Source organism: Euprymna scolopes, chromosome 9, assembly GCF_053919585.1.
Source record: "Euprymna scolopes isolate OS-2025 chromosome 9, ASM5391958v1, whole genome shotgun sequence".
Taxonomy (NCBI): Eukaryota; Metazoa; Mollusca; class Cephalopoda; order Sepiida; family Sepiolidae; genus Euprymna; species Euprymna scolopes.
The window spans coordinates 96,876,948-96,896,747 of record NC_136490.1 but is presented as its reverse complement, the minus strand read 5'-3'; the positions used below and the strand labels follow the sequence as shown (position 1 = coordinate 96,896,747).

Here is a 19,800-nt window from a genome sequence, read left to right as displayed (position 1 = left end):
TTCAAATGTTTAGACCAATAATTGGCTGAGTAATTTCGTAAAGACCGCAGTGGTCAATTTAAAAAAACATTTTGACCCCAATTTGAACCCTTTAACATTTATTGTTTTGGGCTCAAATCAAATTATAAAGTTAGATCAACGTCCAATTAACCTATATCTAAAATTTCAAATGTTTAGACCCAAAATTGGTGGAGGAATTTGGTAGAGTTTTCAAAAGTCAAATCATTGAACTTTAACCCCTTACCAGACAAATGTCTGGCCGAAACCCAATTAAAAAGATTTTCCCAAATCGCAATACCCTGTATGTCAAACCTGGAGTCTATAGACAGACAGATAGATAGATAACTAGATAGATAGATAGATAGATAGATAGATAGATAGGTATGTGTGTGTGGGGGGGGGGGTAAGAATACGGCGCTTAGGTCGTTTGGACATTACTTATAAGATTGCAATTTCGCATACTAGTCCCACAACAGCCAAATAGCGTAACAGTGTGGAGAGCGCAAGTGGTAAGCACTGTCTGTGGTCTGGGCGGTCGAGTTTCAATCCTAGTTTGAGGTAATTGCTTGTTTAACTACATTGATGACCTGTAATATAGCGGATCAGTGCTGTGGGTGACGATAATGTATGTGTCATAAGTTATTTTGGAATAATGTACCGGTTGTTATTTTAGATCACCTTGGTTAAGGTGAATCGAATGAAAATGGTAAAATAAGGTTCTGACTGAAATTAGGGGAACCCCAAGAGTCTTTATTGATTCTCGGACAACGCCGGGTTTACTTGCTAACAAATAAATAAAATCAAACAAAAAGAGAAGATGAAACAAGTCTAAAAAAGAGGAAAGAGAGCAACTTTTTTTTTTGTGCCGACCACTTAGCAACCTTTGAAATAATATAGAAAATATGAAAAGAAAACAAAAAGAGAAAGACGAGAAATAAATAGCGAAAAAAGAAAAGAAAGAAAGAAAGAAAAAAGAAAGAAAGAAAAGGAAAGGTAGACGGAAAAACTTATCTTAAGAAGGTCCTATGTTGACATACACACAAAACAATGGCTTGCAGCGCTAAAACCACTACCAGATTTCAATGTGTCTGTGTCGGTGGGGGGGAAAATGACAAGTCTATGCTCGTTGCTCTTCGGGCGTAAAAAACATGTTTTAATATATCGTAAGTTGACGAGTTAGAAATAATTTGGCAAGAATTTACAACTAAAAAGTAAGTCTATATATTTTTTTAATATATTTGAAAATCTTAAGTTTTCTTAGAAAAAAAAACTTTTTTTTTACATTTTATTTTTAAGATTCCAAGTTTTTATTTATTTTTTCCACGACGAGTGCAAATTTAGATAAAAGTCAGTTTATTATAGAGGGGACTGGAATACAGCTCCCTACTAAGGGCCATTTCTATTTGGGAGAAAGATTAAAATTGCCTCAGTCTAGAAGGATTTCTCTTCCATTGTCTGTGGACAGAAAAGCGTAGGCTCAAAACAGATACTGAAAACAGTCATAAAACTTGTACAGGCGTTTTATTTAAAATCAATTTAAAACATAAATCCAACATTAATTCACAAATAATTACAATCACTATAATTAATCTATATCATAATTTCACATCGTTCATCCATCTGTACGTCTGTCATATATAGGCTCCAAAACTACTCAACAGAATCGTGTGAAGCAGTAAATACTATTGAGGGCCTCCCTCCCACTGCAAGAACTGTAACACCAGCGTTGAAAAGTGGGATTAAGAAGTCAGGTGGGGTACTCTGACCTGCAAAAAGTGACTGGGTAGTCCCGTCGGCATTCTATGGTAAGGAGAGTAAACCTCCTAGAACTGCAAATTATACAGCAATCAACAGGGGCCAGATCATTACAGCAATGGTCTAATCTGTTGATTGTGGAGGCCGAGGATAAAAATCCCTAGATGTCTAGTGTGTCATATTAAGGTGATCGGGAGGAACGTTACTACAATGTTACTACAATTATTATTATTACTATTACTACTAATGATGGTGCTAATACTGATAAGATAGGGTCCAAAACTACTTGAGAAAATTCCACATGTGTCATAGAGCAACCTTTTGATGTTGAGATTATCATAGTAGTGTCAGATCAATAGTATTACTGCTACTACTACTACTACTACTACTGGTACAGTACTACTACAGTTATTCATTCTCTACTTACTACCGGTACTATTACTGCTACGAATAGTCGTACTACTACTACTACTACTACTACTACTACTGTAGTAGTACAATCTGTTACAGTTGATGGTGAGTGAATCATTGGAGGGAAAAAGGGCAGGCAAACTCATGCTATTACTACTAGTAGTATTAGTACTACTTCTGTTACTCTGTTTCTTTTTACTGCTGGTACTATAGCTATTACTACTAACCCTTCTCATACTACTACTTCTGGTACTATCTATAACGTTATTACTAATATTAATAAACAATTAGAGCCTCCCCCAAAATATTAAATTGAAGGTAAATTTAGTATGAAGAGCACTTGGCACACAGGTTGTATCATAAGAGATCAATTTCTGTTTCTAATAATAATTATAAATACGTATAGGCTTCAAAACTATTGGTTAGTATCGCACAAAATTTTGCATGAGGAGCACTTTGGATTCCAAATGTAATAAAATTATGATTACTAATTAAGATTGTGAAATTAAATCTTAACAGCCTCCCCCACTCACACACTCGTGAGAGCTAGACTAATATTCCCATGTTGATAAGATATAATATACATATGTGGCAGCAAGTATTCTATGACCTTTTCACAGTATTATATTTTATTTATTTATTATATCTTTTCTCTTGTTTTAATCTACCTTGGTAATATCATTGGAAACACAAGGTGAGGAGCCGGTGTTGGTATGATTGTAAGAGTTAGAACTTATGCCATTACTAACTTCTACCAAGGTTGCTTCTTCTCCTTCTTGCCCCTTATCACTATGTAAGGTTTCATACCTCCATTTACTAGGTATGTGGCTGTAGAAATTGCATAGTCATAAATGGATTGGTGTATGACTTATTTCCTACTGTTCTTACTGGTTCCTAGGACTAGTTCTTAGGACTTTCTGCTGCATTTTATATTAAACTTCTTACAGATCATCCCGTGGAGATATTTTCACACTCCATTGTGTTGCATTAGCCGTCCCCCATCAGTACCTTACAGCTGGATGTCAGGTGAGACTCACACTCTCTTCTTCTATGTGACAGAACCTGCACTTGTCATTGCTGAGACCACTCAATTTCTTAAAAGCATGAGTCATCAAACGGTGATCTTGGGCAGCCATTATAATCCTCTCTTAATCATAGTGAAGCGATCCTATTTTTATCAAGTCTATAGAGCCTTTCTCATCTATATAGTCCTTGGTGAATTCATCCGAATATACTTGGCACACTGTTGGTTGGCCCATTCTTCCAGTTCTTTGCAATGGAAAGTTTTGGTATGTTTTTGGCGACTCTTTTGGGCTATTTCTGTAGCAGATTTGTTTTCAGTTCTGTTTCATTTGTAAAACAGTCGTGTCTAAAATGATTGGCCAGTTTTGTAATGGAGAGTGTGTCTTATTTTGTGATGTCGATGTACAATTTTGAAGTTTGGATTTTGGAATAGAGTTTGAAAATATGGAGACAGATCGACAAACAGACAGATTTTTACTACAATTATTATTACTACTACTATGTTTCTAGGACTTGCTGCTGCATTTGATATTTTATATCTATTGATGCGTTTATATATTAGATAAAATAATATTTAAGGGGGAAAAAACCTAAACTAACCTAATCTAACATTCTTTCATGATTGTGATTTTTATAAAACTATCCTTTAATCCAGTGGTTCTCAACCTTTTTTTTACTCATGGACCCCTTTTCCCCTTCTTTTTATCTTGGTGGACTCCTTCATAACTATTGGTCATAAGACAATCTTCTATTTTTCACTAATATAAATTTTGAGGTTTTAATAATCAATGAAATATTATATAATTAAGCTTTATTTTTAAATGAAAACTAATTTAATGCAAATAAAGTATTCTACAACAACTATAATAATTATGATAATTTTGTTATGTTTTGCTTGTGGACCCACAGAAATATTCCATGAACCCCTAGGGTCCATGTGGACCCCGGTTGAGAACCTCTGCTTTAATCCATAATGTTTGGTTTTCTTTTTTTATGTTTTAGTTCTTAGTTTAAAGAACTCACTTTGAAAAGACAGTGATTTTGAAAATGGCAGAAATGTTGAAGTGGCTTGAGCATCATATCAGCTTATCATTACAGCCAAAGCTTGAAGAATTGAAGGCGTTCATGTCAAGCAGTGAATACAGGTAAGCCAAACACATTTCTCTCTCTCTCTCTCTCTCTCTCTCTCTCTCTCTCTCTCTCTCTCTCTCTTCTCACTATTTATTATCAGGTAAACTAACAGACACTGACGAGAAGGGAAAGTGGTCTGAGTTTTAACATCCAAAACTATTGAAGTGACAATCTGCATTTAAATCTGTTATGGCCTACGATAACTATAAATGTGTTATCTTAATAAATATACAGGCTGAGCCAAAAGTAGGTGGATAATAAAAACATTTATTTAGAGATTACCTATACGTACAACTATACAGCAGAACCCCTGGATATGGCATTAAAAATTAGTAACAAAATACAGTACAGTATATAATACACATGTATATAATCAAATAACATTATATATAACACCGTAATGCGGGGCAAATACCATAACCAGGGACTGGAAAAAACATTGTATCCCACATCGTAACCTGAAAAAAAAAAAACGTATCCTAGAGCCCCGTATCTTGGGGGTTAACTGTGTATAATAAGACAATTATATTAATGAAAATTAAATGTTATTTATCAATGCAAGTGCTCAAATTGCTTTCATTCTGGATTTAAACAGCTTTGAAGTTGCCCTCTTACTCTTCGATAAACATTTTTTACTTTGCTTGCTGTATATACTGAGTATTTCCAAATGCGATGCCATAACTGAAAGATTATGTTCTATACGTATACATATATCCAGAAATGCTTGGTTTCCAAATTATATGACTTACATTTAGACTTAGGAACTGTGGTATTCTGCGACACATAAAGCAATCAAAGTACAGCATCGTTTTTGATCTGAAGCCAGATCAACAGCGTCCCTCCAACTTCTTTCCATTGTGATCAAATATCTTTTGATTGTCTGCTTCCAGTTTATTTTTTATCTTCTTCTTCTTCTTCTTTTTCTTCTTCTTCTTTTTCTTCTTCTTCATCATTCCCATCAGAAATCCATTGGAGCACTTGGTTGACAATTTTCTCTTGGCCAATCTATATCAGAGCCAGCCTCAATATCGTTTGTAGATTATTGATGATACTACCTGTTAGTTAGTGCGATCTCTGATTTCTTGGTTGGTAGTTTGATCACTCTATTTGAGCCTTAGAATCTTTCTAAGGTGGTTGGAATCAAATGTGTTTAATTTCCAATTCACAGGCTATTAAAGCAAATACTGATCAACATTCTTTATTGTAAATATCACATACGTAAATCTGTTTGATACTGCACTGTTATTTCTGCATAAGGGAGAGAATTTTAATGCCTACTAGACACTCTTGTCTGAAGTCTCTGTACAGATGCTTGTCAGAACAACCTGTAATGAGCATAGTTCCCCCTTACAGGTAAACCCTGACTAAATATCCAAAGCAACATAGTATTCAAAGCCCAAATAAGATTCCCTCAGCATAGCTACACGCTGGATGATATGAGGAATGATGCACCTTCTCCAAATGACGTGGCTTCTAGTAATGGCACTAAGCTGGACACTCCACCAGACTAGATGAATTCTTGTTCTGGAATCTGGAAAGACTAAGAGACTACAAGAAAGATAACATAGTTAACTGGTCAATTGGAGAGAGGAAAATAAACGTTCTTCACTTCTTTACGTTTGAGGAATAAAGAGGAACTTTAATGGAACGCTTGGATATCTATATATTTCAGTGTTCAAGTGTTAACCCAGGAAGGATTATCTCAATTTCTGAGAATTTACGTTGAAGCAAAATTGAACAAAAAGGGGGCGGGGTAGAAAAACACAATTTCTATGACACAAATAAAGGTAAAGTAAGCCTGGGCCTGGTGTTACCACATACTCCAACAAAATCAAAAAAGCTGTAAGGTTAAAAAAAAAAGGATACAAACCTCATGACCGGCAGGGTTATCTTTAATCACCAATATAGAGAATCAGGTCAACATCTTGTGAATGTTGGGACTTCTTATAGTAGGCAACAGAGAATACAAAAGAACAAAAGTAAATAAATATAACCAGCAAAAACCACAGGTTACACGGACTACAAAGCAAATTAGATGTGTAATGGGGTTCTATTATAAAAGTAACCCTTAAACTTTACATGCAAGTATGCATTGGATGGATTTTTGTAATTGACTCCCAAACTCACCTACCTCTAAGTATTTATTTATCCCTCTTTCTCTTGTTGTGAGGAGCGAGAAGTGTGAATGTGCCAATCGACCGTACAACTACTAAAGTAGATGCAAGACAAGAAAGTGATGGCAATAGTAAAGAAGGATGGTAAACATTAATGTTTGGTTAAAGATGATAGGATATTATTATGTTTTATTGTTTATCAATAAAAAAGTAAAAATAAGCGTCTTGTGGAGTTGAGATTCTTGTATCCCTGAGATAGGATGGCATGCCTTAGGTTGATCCAAGTTGTATAGATAGGGTCTGATGATGGAAACAGCTAGCCAGATGTCAGTGGGCACTGGAATGGGTAGCTGGATGTCAATGGGCACTGCAGTAGGTAGTCAGACATAAGTGGTAACTGAAAATGTGTAGCTGGACGTCAGTAGGCTCTGGAAGCTGGTGGCTGGATGTCAGTGAGCTGTGGAAGCTAGTAGCTGGACGTCAAGTGTCATAGGAGCTGATGGCTGGAACTGCAGAAGTGAAATGGAGTCGCTAGAAGCTGTAGGAGTGAACTGGAAGCTATGGAATTAAACTAGAGGGCCGCTGGAGTCACTGCAAGAGTAAGCTGGAGTCGCTGGAAGCTAAGCTGAAGTTTTAACTTTTTTTTATATAATATTCAATTTTTATTTAATATTTAAAAAATATTTACTTCGCTTATTCTTATGTTTTGATTACCCCCCTCCTCACCGCCCGAGCACACACACCTTTAAACACCCGGGCAACGCCGGGTACCCCCCGCTAGTGGTCTAATAAAGAAATAAACATTATACCGGTTGTGATAGGATGAACTGGCTTAATAAAAAAAAGAATCTTCAGAAATATTTAGAAGCAATCCCTGGAAGACCAAGCTGTAACGAAATATGGATGCCAGCTATAAATGGATCAGTATCTATTCTAAAAAGAACCCTCGGATATAAATTTAAATCATAACAGAATAAAGTGTTAGCTCCAGGAGGGAGCCCCTTGATCTCTTAAAACTTACTGAAGTAAAATAAATAAGTCACTTTAAAATCTCTACAGAAATGAGCTGGTAGTTGAAGTAGGTTCAAGAACACGAGTAGGAGTATGCGAGAGAAGTCCTAGGAGGCAGGCAGCAGTAGAGAGTGGAGTGTGCATCACATTCTGCCGCCTTTGGTCCCCTAGGTGACTGGGAACGACGACTTGAGTCAAGTCAGGATGGAAGTTCTACTAAATTCTTAGCTGAACTGAGAATTTGTTGTGAAAGCCACTTGTTTTATGGCGAGCTATTCATGCTACAGTCGACTGGTGCTGAAAAACAGTGCTGTAATTAATTTTAGACAGGATTTCTTACATGCAAACATGTCATTAGCATGTATATATTTTATTCTCTGCTCCCAAATAAAAAAATCTGTGATTTAGTTTAATTGTGAAAAATTGAGTTTTGTGTTTCTTATTTGTTGTTGAAGAAAAGGTTGTTTTATTTTTAACATGCATAATTGAGGCATATTTCCGGCAATGTCAGGTTCCTGTATATGTTTCCGCCGACCAGCGACCAGCGTGTGTTGTTTATAAAGACAAAGGATTTGTTTGCTGACAAACCACTCTCAAGTCCGCCCTTATCTTTTATTATGTTTTATCTGTCTTTGTGCTGCCAACTAGCCTAGTTACCTCAACTGTATAAAACATCACTTCCAATGTGATGCCGTCGATTTTGCTATCTTTGATTAATTAACTTTTTTTTGCAGAATTATAATGCATGGATTTTTCACGAACGAACAAAACAGGAGACTCTACATCTACATAAAAACATCTAAAGAAATTGTGGCGTCCTATCTGCCACCAGTGAAGCTTGCTTCCAAATCACTTTTCTTTATAAAGTGCCATTCAAATGGAATCATCACAAGAGATAATATCGGTAAGTCTTTGAGTCTTATCTACATTATTTGCATTCGAATCAGTCAATTTCCAGTTCTGTTTGGCTTCAACCAGTTATCATATTAGTCAAAGTTTGTATTGACATCATTCTAATAATCTCAGGTCTTATTTGAACCATCAGACGCCTCTTTGTCGAGATGAAGTATGGTCTTGTTCACTCCAAGATATATTATATCATGGTGTTCTAAAAACGGTCCGTTGTGTAATGTGTATGTGAATATATTCCATAACGACGTACATGTTATATTATGTGTATGCATATGAACATAACAATATACACGTTGAATAGTTGGGTTTTATAATTATCTGTATATTCATGTACGTGTAAATGCGTGTATGTATATACGTTGTATCATTTAGTTGATCGTCTAGTGTGTATATTTTAACATTTATGCAGCAGTTCTAACAGGAAACGATTGACGTGGACGTATCGAAACATTTATGGACAAACAGTTCTTTTTACAGATGTAAATAATTACATTAGAACTTTATTACATCATCATGTCAATAAAGATGAGGGTGATAACAATAAGTGAAACGTAAAGACGGGGAAAACCTCTTTAGGCCATGGCATTTCAAAGCTAAAAGTTATTTTGCAGAATAAGCAATTTTCGTTGTCAAATATTTAAAGTGTAATGAAATTTTCATATCATTGCATTAAATTCACACATTCTGACTACATAAGCACATCGAGTCGTGTCGACATCAGAAAATAATAGTGGTAACCCATGAAAAAAGTGTCTCCAAGACAAACAAGAACTGTGGTATAAAGTATAGCAAAGATTCAAAAACCATTGTCTACAATGGCCCTGTCGGTGGGGCATTAGAATACGCCGACTGCCCCCCTGCAGAGGGTAAAAGTCCCTCAATGGGGGTCCTGGATATGAACTTAAACTATATCCAGTGGTGAGGGCCCCAGCTTGTGGGCTTTGGGGAGTGTGGAGCCACCCTTTATTGACATTGCTCCCAGGTCCACTCTGACCCGGAGTGGTAGTACCTGTTAGGGTCCCAACTATGGGTTTAATAGAAACCGACGTGAAAACAACAAATATATTCTACTTTCTTCAAAATCTTTGGATTCGGCATTAAATAATCCGAAAAGGGTTGATATGCCGTAAAACAAAAACAACCAACCAACTATTGTCTACAATGTGTTTGTACCTCATTAAAAATCATTCTAGACTTTTTTTTTACTTGTCTCCCCACGAGGGAAGAGTTAGACACAAGGTCGGTTTTTAATGTAGTGGGGGGAACCACCTCCCCAAAAAGGGGAAAAAATAAAAAAATGTATCAGTCATGACGGATTTCTCCTCCACTAACCGAGACCAACAAAAGAGAAGTGAAAAAAGTGAAGTACAACATCAGAACAGATGCTACACTTTGATCCTGGCCCGAAGGTCAAGAAACCTTTTTTCTACTACTTTTCTTTCATATGTAAAATTGAATATTCATCTGTCTTTCCGACTTTTTCCTTCAATTCCAGATGATGAAGTTCAGTATTTTGACTGTCTTCCACAACCCTCAAATCAACTGCAACTTGAAACCAGGGAAGTGTATTTGCCGATTCTATGCAACAATTCTCCTCTCTCCAAGTCTTCTGGTTACGGTGAAGATAAACTCCTGAATGTCCTCCATTCTTTAATGTACTTGGCTGACATTGGACAAGGACTCTGCAAGGTTAGTAAAGAATATATCGTGTTCAACTATGTGCAACTACCCCTAGGGATCATCTTCCACCTATGAGTATTATACCAACATGTGTACGACTAATCACCTTGAACGAATGGTTCACAAAAAGGATTTTGGTTCAGCATTAAATAAACCTCTAGAATAGGAGGGAAATTTCATTCGCCACCAGCAGTCGTATATACCAGGTGACTCTCCGGACCGACTTTCTCTAAACCCGACTGATGTGAGTTGCCACCGAATGGAAACTCGAAGATATTTAACAATTTTCTTTCTCTTATTTACTTCAAATAAGGCATATTGACACTTAGATGTAAAGGACTACTATTTGGAACCTTGTCTACAGGAGCATTATGTAGGGAGTTGAGCAGAGAGATATCTGTTCACATTACGTTTAAATTTCTGTATGTAAGTACAATCAGAGAAGCAAGAGACAGGAATGGAATTACAAAGTCTAGCAGTTCATGGGAAGAAACTATTAAAGTAGAGGTCTTTCTGGCATCTAGGGACCTCTACACTGAAGGTGTGAAATTTGAATGATTGCCAGGCTAGTTGGGGTATTTACTAGTGATGGGACGCTTCCAATATTTTTCCCGATTCCGATACAATTACCGATTCTGTACTAAATTCCCAATTCCGATACAATTACTGATTCCGATTTTTCATAAATCTCTAATTATTTAACTATAAAAGTGTTATTTTCCCGATTTTCGTAAAAACACATGTTAAATATGCAGATATTTTCCTAAACATCAAAATATACTTGTGGAGGATGATCTATCGATTTTATTTTTACTGGTATTTTAAAATCAATAAATATTGATTATTTTATCACTATTACCACCGGTGGAAGATTTGACTTTAAACAAAATCAAATAAAAAAAAACAATTGAAAGAATCGTTTTGGCATCGGAATATAGGCATCAATTTTTCTGATTCCAATACTGATTCTGATACCCCTAAATCTTCCACGGTCCTGGATATGACCTTAAACTATATCCGATGGTGAGGCCCCAGCTTGCAGCCCTTAGGGAGTGTGGAGCCACCCTTTAATTGCCATTGCTCCCAGGTCCACTCTGACCCGGAGTGGTAGTACCTGTTAGAGTCCCAACTATGGGTTAAATAGAATACGACTTAAAAAACAAATATACTATATTAAAAAATCGTTCTTCAAAATCACCAGATTCGGCATTAAATAACCTGAAAACAAAACAACCAAACAACCAAAACCCTAAATCTTCCGATTTTTCCAATTCTCGATTCCGATTCTGATTAATCATCCCAACACTAGTATTTATGTCGAGAGATAACAGGTGCTATGGGTGCAAACAAGTACAGTGATGAAACATTGTTGTGATGGAACAGAAATTAGTTAATTGTCAGAGTTTATTTGACCGGAGACTCTTTTTTTGGATCCTGTCTAAGAGGAAGGGACAAGTGTCTGACATTCCGACCCATATGTGGCAATAAAATTTCATGCATATGTGAATGGTTGCTGTGTAGAGATATAGTATATTCTCAGGTGGGAATAGTTTTCTCTTTGCAGCATACTTCACTGCTGTTGCATTGATCAAATACTTAAATTAACCTATGCCAATGACTAAATCTGAATCTGCAACCATTTTCCTCTGTGCTGTTGCAGTGGTATCTTCGGCAGATTGACCATGCTGCTGGTCCTCAAGGACAATTGATCCAAGAAATTATGCTTCCAACTTCTTTTTTTTTTTTTTTTTACAAGGTGGTCACCACTTATCAAGGCCCGGAAGCCACTCGGGGATAAGGATTATTGCATGTACAGTATGTTAGTGTTGAGATTTGATAAAGTGTCTTAAGGGGGCGGTTCATCAGGAATTTGTTTATGTTGGACTTGAAGACATCCAGATTGTAGTCAGGTGGGAAACTGGCAGACGGAACAGAGTTTCACAGGCATGCACTTCTAAGAAAGAAGCTTTGTTCATAGAATCTACATTTTGGTGTTGGCCCAGATAAAGAGTGGGGGAAATTTTTGACAGTAGTTTCAGCTAGGCGGGTGTTTTTCGTGAAAGATCGGTGAGGGGGGACCAGGAATTGGAGCTCAGACAAGCACTTGCCATGGAAGTAACGATAAAACAAAGACAGGCTCGCAACGTCTCTTCTGTGGGAGAGAAGTTGCAGGGAAGAGAAAAGGGCATTCCCCACTAAGTCACAAAGCCTATTTTGTACTCTGTCAGAGTGTTTTTAGCAGCTCCTGCCCAGATGTGGCAACAGTACTCCATCCTTGGACGTACTTTGCTTTTATATAGATAGAGAATTGCATCAGCAGTGAGATATCTTCTGGAGCAATAGAAGAATCCTACCATTTTTCCAGCGAACTTGGCAATAGACTTGATGTATGCATTCCATTTTAGGTCAGGAGTAAAGGTCAATCCCAGAAGCTTATCAAAACATGGAGCTTCCCCTAGTCAAGAGCCATCCATTTCAATTGATGCCAGATGGGGATCAGAGCGTTTATGATGCAAAGATAGGAGCTTGGTTTTAGATGCATTAAAATTAACCAGCCACCTCTTCCCCCACTGTACCACGCACTCGAGATTAGAGGAGAAAGAATCAGAGAGAACTTTGTCATTTACAGCCTTTGATGTGTTACCATAGATGGTCGTGTTATCAGCATAGATGTCAACGAATGATTTAAGTATGTGTTTTGGGAGATCATTGATGTAGATCAGGAAGAGAGTTGGGCCCAGGATGAACCCCTGAGAGACTCCAGCATTAATACTGAGGGCCTCTGATTTCAGCCCATCAACCACTACTCTTATGAGCCTATCAGAGAGAAATGATTTAATGATTGAGAAAACATTTCCAGTTATCCCATAGGTGGAAATCTTGTGCAGTAGGCCCTTATGCCATACTTTATCAAAGGCTTTTGGCATGTCAAGAGCAATTGCCCTAGAGGTGAAACCTTTGTCAAGAGATTCACTGATTCTATGAGATATAACTGCTAGCACATCTGCTGTAGATCTGGCAGAACGGAAACTCTTTAAGGCAATGCTTAAACAGTTTTGTAAGTATGGGGGCAGGTTCTGGTTGAAGCTTTTTCAACACTATAATTTGAATGCCGTCAGGGCCAGTTGCTTTACTGGAATCAAGGTTCTTAATTAGCTTAGAGACCTCATACACAGATATTTATATGTTGCATAGCGTGTTGTCTGCTATAGATGGAAATATGGGGAGTTGATGGCCTTCATCGCATAGGGTAGAATTAGCTGCAGAGTTCTTAGCAAATAGTTTGGCCTTGTCTGATGCTGACGAGATGACCTCAGGTCCATTGATGATGGTTGGCATAGAACGCATGCTTCTGTTCAGGATCCTGTTTGCTATTTGCCAAAACTGGTGGGAATCAAGCCGCTGCTCAGCTACTTTGGATTTAATGGACTGAGCATATAGCTCTCTTGCATTTTTTATTACTCTATTACGTTGGTAGCTATGGAAAAAGTGATTTCTGTGTGCGATGGCAGCAGTACATTCTGGGGAGAACCATGGTTGGCTGTTAGTTTTTTTCTGGAATTTTTTGGATGGTATGAATCGATCTATGCCCACAATTAACCATTCGGTCAGGTCTGATACTATGAAGGACACATTTTTTTTAAACATGGAATGTAGGGGTAGATCAAATTTAAATGTACGGAAGCTATCCCAGTCAGCTATAGAGTATCGATATACAGTACAGTGGAGACTGCACTTTGCTGGACAGCAGAAAACCTGGGCAGCTATCAAAAAGGATAACATCTCACATGTTATTGATCTTTGATATCAGAGATACTGTGTGAGTGAATTAAGAAACTGGCTCAACCCTTCACTTACTTTAACTCAACCGACCCAGGGGGAATGTTATACTAAGAACAAGAACAAAATGTATTAAATAACCTAAAAAGGGTTGATATGTAGTAAAACTACAAATCTAAACCTAAAGCCAAACCATCTTTTACACTAAAATAAGTTAACGCAATCTATATAGTAAAATCTGTGTTATTATCTGCATACATATCTATATCATATTATAAATATGAATTAAATTATTAAAATGTTTAATAATAGTGTTTAGGACTCCTTTTGGGATTTGAACTCAAAACTTAGATACCAGAAACTTAAATATTTCAAAGAAACTTTGAAAGGTCAAAATAAATCTTTTTTAATATTAAACTAACTGTATCTTCTTACTTGACTTTTTAAAATGGTAGCATTTTGTTGAACAAATCATTATTTTTCTTTTACATACGCTTAATTATTATGGTCTCATTTGTTTATTAAATAATTAATAGTTAGAAAGCTTTAACTAATTTTGTCAAGACAATAGTGTTTTAATCTTTATTCATAAAAAAAAATATTTGTCATAAATTGCTTCCAAAAATGTTAATCTTTCAAGAGTTTTCAAAGAATATTCATGCTAGAAATAACTTTCTGTTCAGCAGCTTAAATGCTAATAAATTCCTTTCAATTTCAAAGGTTAACAAAGTAGTTCATTCCTTTCTTTTCCAAATATTAACAAAAAAATTAAGATAGCTTACTTGTTTATAAAGAAACTGAAATACATTCTGGTAGATTTAATTTCGTAATTAAATATCTTTTGGTTAGGATTTAAAAATTAATTTTTATTTATTTGGTCCTTTGTAAAATGTTGAAAAAAAAAGATAAAATAGAAACGTAATGAAAAGATACAGACGACAGTTTTAATGATGTATGCATTTAAATTATAATACAAAAAAAAACGTCTTGCAAATAAAGTGTGTTTGAGGCTTGATTAAAAGCTCCTCTTAATTGATATCGTGAGGTCAAGTATGATAACATTTGCAAGAATGGCTATTTTAATGTCCGAGAAACAACTCTGGAAATACGCCTTATCTAAACGAAGACCAATTAAAAAAAAAAGGCCAAAATTAAGTGCCTATTGATTAGTCAACTGTTGTAGTTAATCAAATGGTGCTTTTTTTTTAAGACAAAGAACGTAATTTATTAACACATAAACAAGAGGAGATAATCTATTTTAGAAGTCAAGTGTGGTGGCATATTAATATACTTTTTTTCTTTAATATTTGTACTCCGTTTTGCCTTGTTTGTATTAATTTATTTCCATATTCAAATATTATTAATGATGTATACGTTGATGTTTCTTACACAAATTTGATCAACTTATAATTTGAACGTTCTTTTTTTTAATTCGGGATTTCTCATTCACAGACTAACACCAGAAAAAAAATTGCAGACAAATATTATTTATGTTTCTATTCATTTCTAGTTTGCTGGTATATTGTCATTAAATTCCATTCATTCGTTTAACATATAAATATTCAATTTCGTTTTGGATACAAGGGTCAAGTGGTTCTGGCTCTTCCTTCTCTTGATGTGCTTCTCAATGCCACAACAGATCCCAAAAGATCCCAAGCTGTCAAGTATCTTCTCGAAACAACTGTGCTCTCTTGGATTTCGGAAATTAAGGTATTTTGATATTTTTTCCTACATTGCCTTTTTTTTTATTTATTTTTTTATTTTTTATATAAAATCTGCGTAATGTACTTTGACGTACTAAAGTAATGTAATGAATTATCTCCCTTGTTAAAGATTATTCGTAGTGACATTCAAAAATTAAAATATTGAATTTCAAGTGAAACCAATGGAATCTACTGAATTGTCATGTCACAGTAATGAAAATATCCAAAAAATTAGGAATAAGGTACCAATTTAATTATAAATGAAAACATTATTTTAAAGAAAATTAGCAAAAATTAAGTCTTGCTGAATTGGCCAAAGATTTTCGGGTCTCAGAAAATATTTGCCTCCCTTTTGTTACAATTAGAACCCTCCGGTTTCTTTTTCTTTTTTTTTTTTTTTTTTTTAAACTCAGTTTTTGCAGATTGTCTTTGATAACTATTTTCACTAATAACTAATTTTCTACCTGATCGTTTTTTGTCATTTTTGACTATTTTAATTACTGTGACATGACAATTCAATAGATGCCATTGGTTTCACTAGAAATTCAGTATTTAAATTGTCGAATTCCGATACAATAATGAAGAAGAACCGATTGTCTTCTTTGAATAAGAACTGACTAGTTTATAATTATTTTCTATGATTATTTATATTTGCAGCGTCGACTGTATATGAAACAAAAGTCAACTGAGAGTGTGTATGTGAGAGAGAAAGAGAGTGTTTGAGAATGAGAGAGAGAGAGAGAGAGAGAGAGAGATAAAGAGAGAGTGTTCTCAGTGTTTGAGTTTGACAGACTTGTTTATATGTTTCCTAAAAGTAGATTAATTGGCTTCCTTTAGTGAACAAACAATCACAACAATGGTTGACAAATCTACACATGTCTTATGAATTCTAATAATTTCTAACTTGTATTTCTTGACATATCACTCACACCTGACCCCAAAATGTTTCTCATCTTGAAGGACACCGTTCATGCCTACGAACCCCATTCCACTATTTTTCTGTTTCATTCGTCAATAGTCCCCATTTACACTTAAAAACTGACTTGCTTGCTTTCGGATCTTAAAACAATTCAAAAACAGTGAGAGGCTCATACCTAGACTAAGAAATACATTTTTCATTTTATTTGATTTTTTCCCTCGTTTTTTTTTTCCCGTCACATTATTTATGAAATCGTATATAATTTTTTATAAAAAAAAAACAAAACGTTGAAACTATCCAGTGATAATTTAAAGTAAGTTAGCCTTCACAGAGTGAAAATGGCATTTTGGTGACTGGAACCAATTTAGAGAAGCGACCACTTTAGACCTCCATCTCACCTTGCGCTTTTTGGCCTTGTTTCACATCTTCTTATGAAAATATAAATTTTTGTAAATCTAAAGATGAATAAAATCACTCAATAACTCCCGTGCCGAACTAATAAAACAATAACTTTTAAGAAAATTCAATAAACATAGTCTTCTTCTTGGGTGACAGATTCATTTTATTAGAACGCAATGCTTTATGGTTCTGGATATGATCTTTAACTATATCCGATGGTGAGGCCCCAGCTTGTGGGCTTTGGGGAGTGTGGAGCCACCCCTTAATTGTCATTGCTCCCAGGTTCACTCTGTGTGTTAAATAGAAATCGACTTGAAAAAAAAAATTTATTCTATTAAAAATGTTTCTTCAAAATCACTGGATTCCGCATTAAATAACCTGAAAAGGGTTGATATGCCGTAAAGCAAAAACAATCAAACCAACCAATCAATGCTTTATGAACAAACAAAATTTAGATTTTTTCTTTGTTTTAAAAATTTACAACAATATATTCACTTAAATCACTATAATTTTTAAACTAATTATCCGATTGGATGCAAATTTTTATGCGGGGGATTTGAAGTTTAGTACTTGTACGCCTGCTATTCATAGGTGTGATCCTACTACAGACCCACACGGTGACTTTTGTCTAGTGCGGTTCCATCCTGTACCGAGTCAACACTTCTTAGTCAACTTGGTCTCTCAGAACTCTCTCCAACAAACCATATTGATATCAGTCTCAGTGCAGACACCTGATCGCCACAGAGGAATGCACACCAGACTTACCATATTTGCATTGTTCACATGAGCAAATCTCCAAACAGCTAAAATACAGGAGTAACAATCCCAGCAAATCTTGTCATTTTCGCACTTATTACAATTTGCCGCCTGTAATACATAAAAATGTGTAATAAATAAATATTGGGGGATATGTTATTACAATGGATTCCACTAACCAGGGTTTGTTAACTCTTTACCAATAGAATATTTTATGCAATAGATAAATCTTTTAATCGTAAAACTAACACGTGACGGAAGTTAACATGCAACTGATGCACGAACATAAACAAACCCCTCATTCACTTGTCGAACCATACTTTGAAGACCAGTTAGCTTGACAAGCCACAGGAGTAACAAATATTGTTTTTTGAAAGGCGACTTGGAAGTGCAATTTGGCAGTAAAGGGTTAATTGCTTCTTTTTTTTCTATTTTTTAAACTGACCTATATAAGTTGCACAATGATCTGCCTAAGATACCAGACATTTCGTTTTAAAAATTATCCAAGCGATTGTAATTAATTCACCAAATGCATGTTGCAATATTTTCTAATATATAATTAAAGGGTATATAGACTCTGGAAATTCCAATCAAATCGAGTTACGTTCTGCTAACAACTAATCAGAAACCGGAATTGCTCTATAAAAATAATCGAACATTTTAGAATTCTAGCACATAATTTCTTGTGTCCACACCGGAAAAATCTTTGCTCTTTGCCTGTAAAAATTTTAAAGTTCGAGACTTATACAGAACAACTACCCACCGAAACTCTTTTTCGTCTCCAGAGTTTATGCAGAATAGCTACCCATGGGAAACTCTTCTGAAATTTAACATGGCTTCCAATTCAAAAAAAGCCTTTTATATATTTTAGCATACGATCGTCGAAAAGGTGAATTAAGAAATTAACAGATTTATTTCCCTTTGAAAACCGACAGTCTTTATTTTATCACTGTTCAATGGTTTATGGGAACACTGGTGATCGTCTCATCAGTAAGAAATGTGACCCTGAATAGACTTCACACTAACCAGACGTGAACGCTCAGATTTGTATCAATGGTACAATCTCAAAAATAATGTATATCTTAACACTCACCAAACTGAAGAATTATATCACAACCAAAATCAATGCACTGCCAACAGAGGGGTGCGTGAGAGTTTTTGACAATCTTTCAAGTCGTATTCAGGTGTACTTATCATTGAACTGCTATAAAACAAAGACTATTGAATATTCATGATTGGAACTTGGTGGACAAGTCAAGCATAGATTGAAGTTTATTTGTGGCAGATATGGTTGTATTGCAGAACGGATTGTGAATTTTATTAATAATTCAATGGGTGATATGTGATTTTTTGGAGGGATCACCTAGTAAAACAAAACATATGATATTCAATATGGACAAAGTAATTTCTCGACATTTGCTAATAATATGATTCTCAAAAAACAAAAGTAGTTAAGATGATACTACCTGTGAGTGTATCCCTTCTTTGACATGGTTTTGAAACCTGCCTGAGTCTCATATTTTTTTTTTTCCTTTGTGGATTTTATATATTCTTGCCTTATAGATAATAATTATCCATACTGTTTTTTTTTTCATATTTGCTTAATTAGCTCTCAGAAATCAAAGGGTTGCCTACCTAGGGCTAACACTTGATCTCTTTATCGGATAAATAGATATATTGGTGTTCTTTTAAGGTTCTTCTCTACTTTCAAATATTCAGTTAGTAAAGTAGCGAATAATATAAATTTTCATCTTGCCAATTGACCACTTCGGTATAGTTTATATTTCTTGTTGTCTTTTTTTGATCATGGGATTTCTACATAAAGATTTATCTGATCTGGTGGAGTATCCAGTTTAGTGCTGTTACAAGAGGTAGCATCACTTGGAGAAGGTTCACCAGTCTTTGTATTGTTCAGTGCATATTTATGCCAAGAAGTTCTTATTTGGTATTGTGTTATTTTAAATATTTGGTCAAGGTTTGCTTGTAAGGCAAAATATCTTTATGTAACATTGCCCTGGCAAATCCCTGTAAAGAGAAACCAATAACACTCAAAAATGGTGTCTCATAGGCATTCAAATCTTGTCCATTTTTGTATTTTTTTACTTCTGTAAGTTCTAAGAAATTAAGAGGCTCCTTTCTGGGGTTAATGACAAACATCTATGACACACACACACACACACACACACACACACACACACACACACAC

At 35.4% G+C, this 19,800-nt stretch overlaps 1 protein-coding gene across 1 annotated transcript in view; it reads left to right on the top strand.

Moving 5' to 3' along the window:
- The first annotated feature begins 1,014 nt into the window (after positions 1-1,014).
- Positions 1,015-19,800, top strand: part of LOC145284635 (uncharacterized) — a 96,170-nt gene continuing 77,384 nt past the window's right edge. Inside the window, exons 1-5 of the mRNA XM_080133540.1 lie at positions 1,015-1,211; positions 4,192-4,334; positions 8,180-8,349; positions 9,853-10,046; positions 15,402-15,527. Of these exons, the coding sequence (XP_079989666.1) occupies positions 4,237-4,334; positions 8,180-8,349; positions 9,853-10,046; positions 15,402-15,527 (588 nt within the window). The 5' untranslated portion in view covers positions 1,015-1,211; positions 4,192-4,236. The remainder of the gene's footprint in view (positions 1,212-4,191; positions 4,335-8,179; positions 8,350-9,852; positions 10,047-15,401; positions 15,528-19,800) is intronic.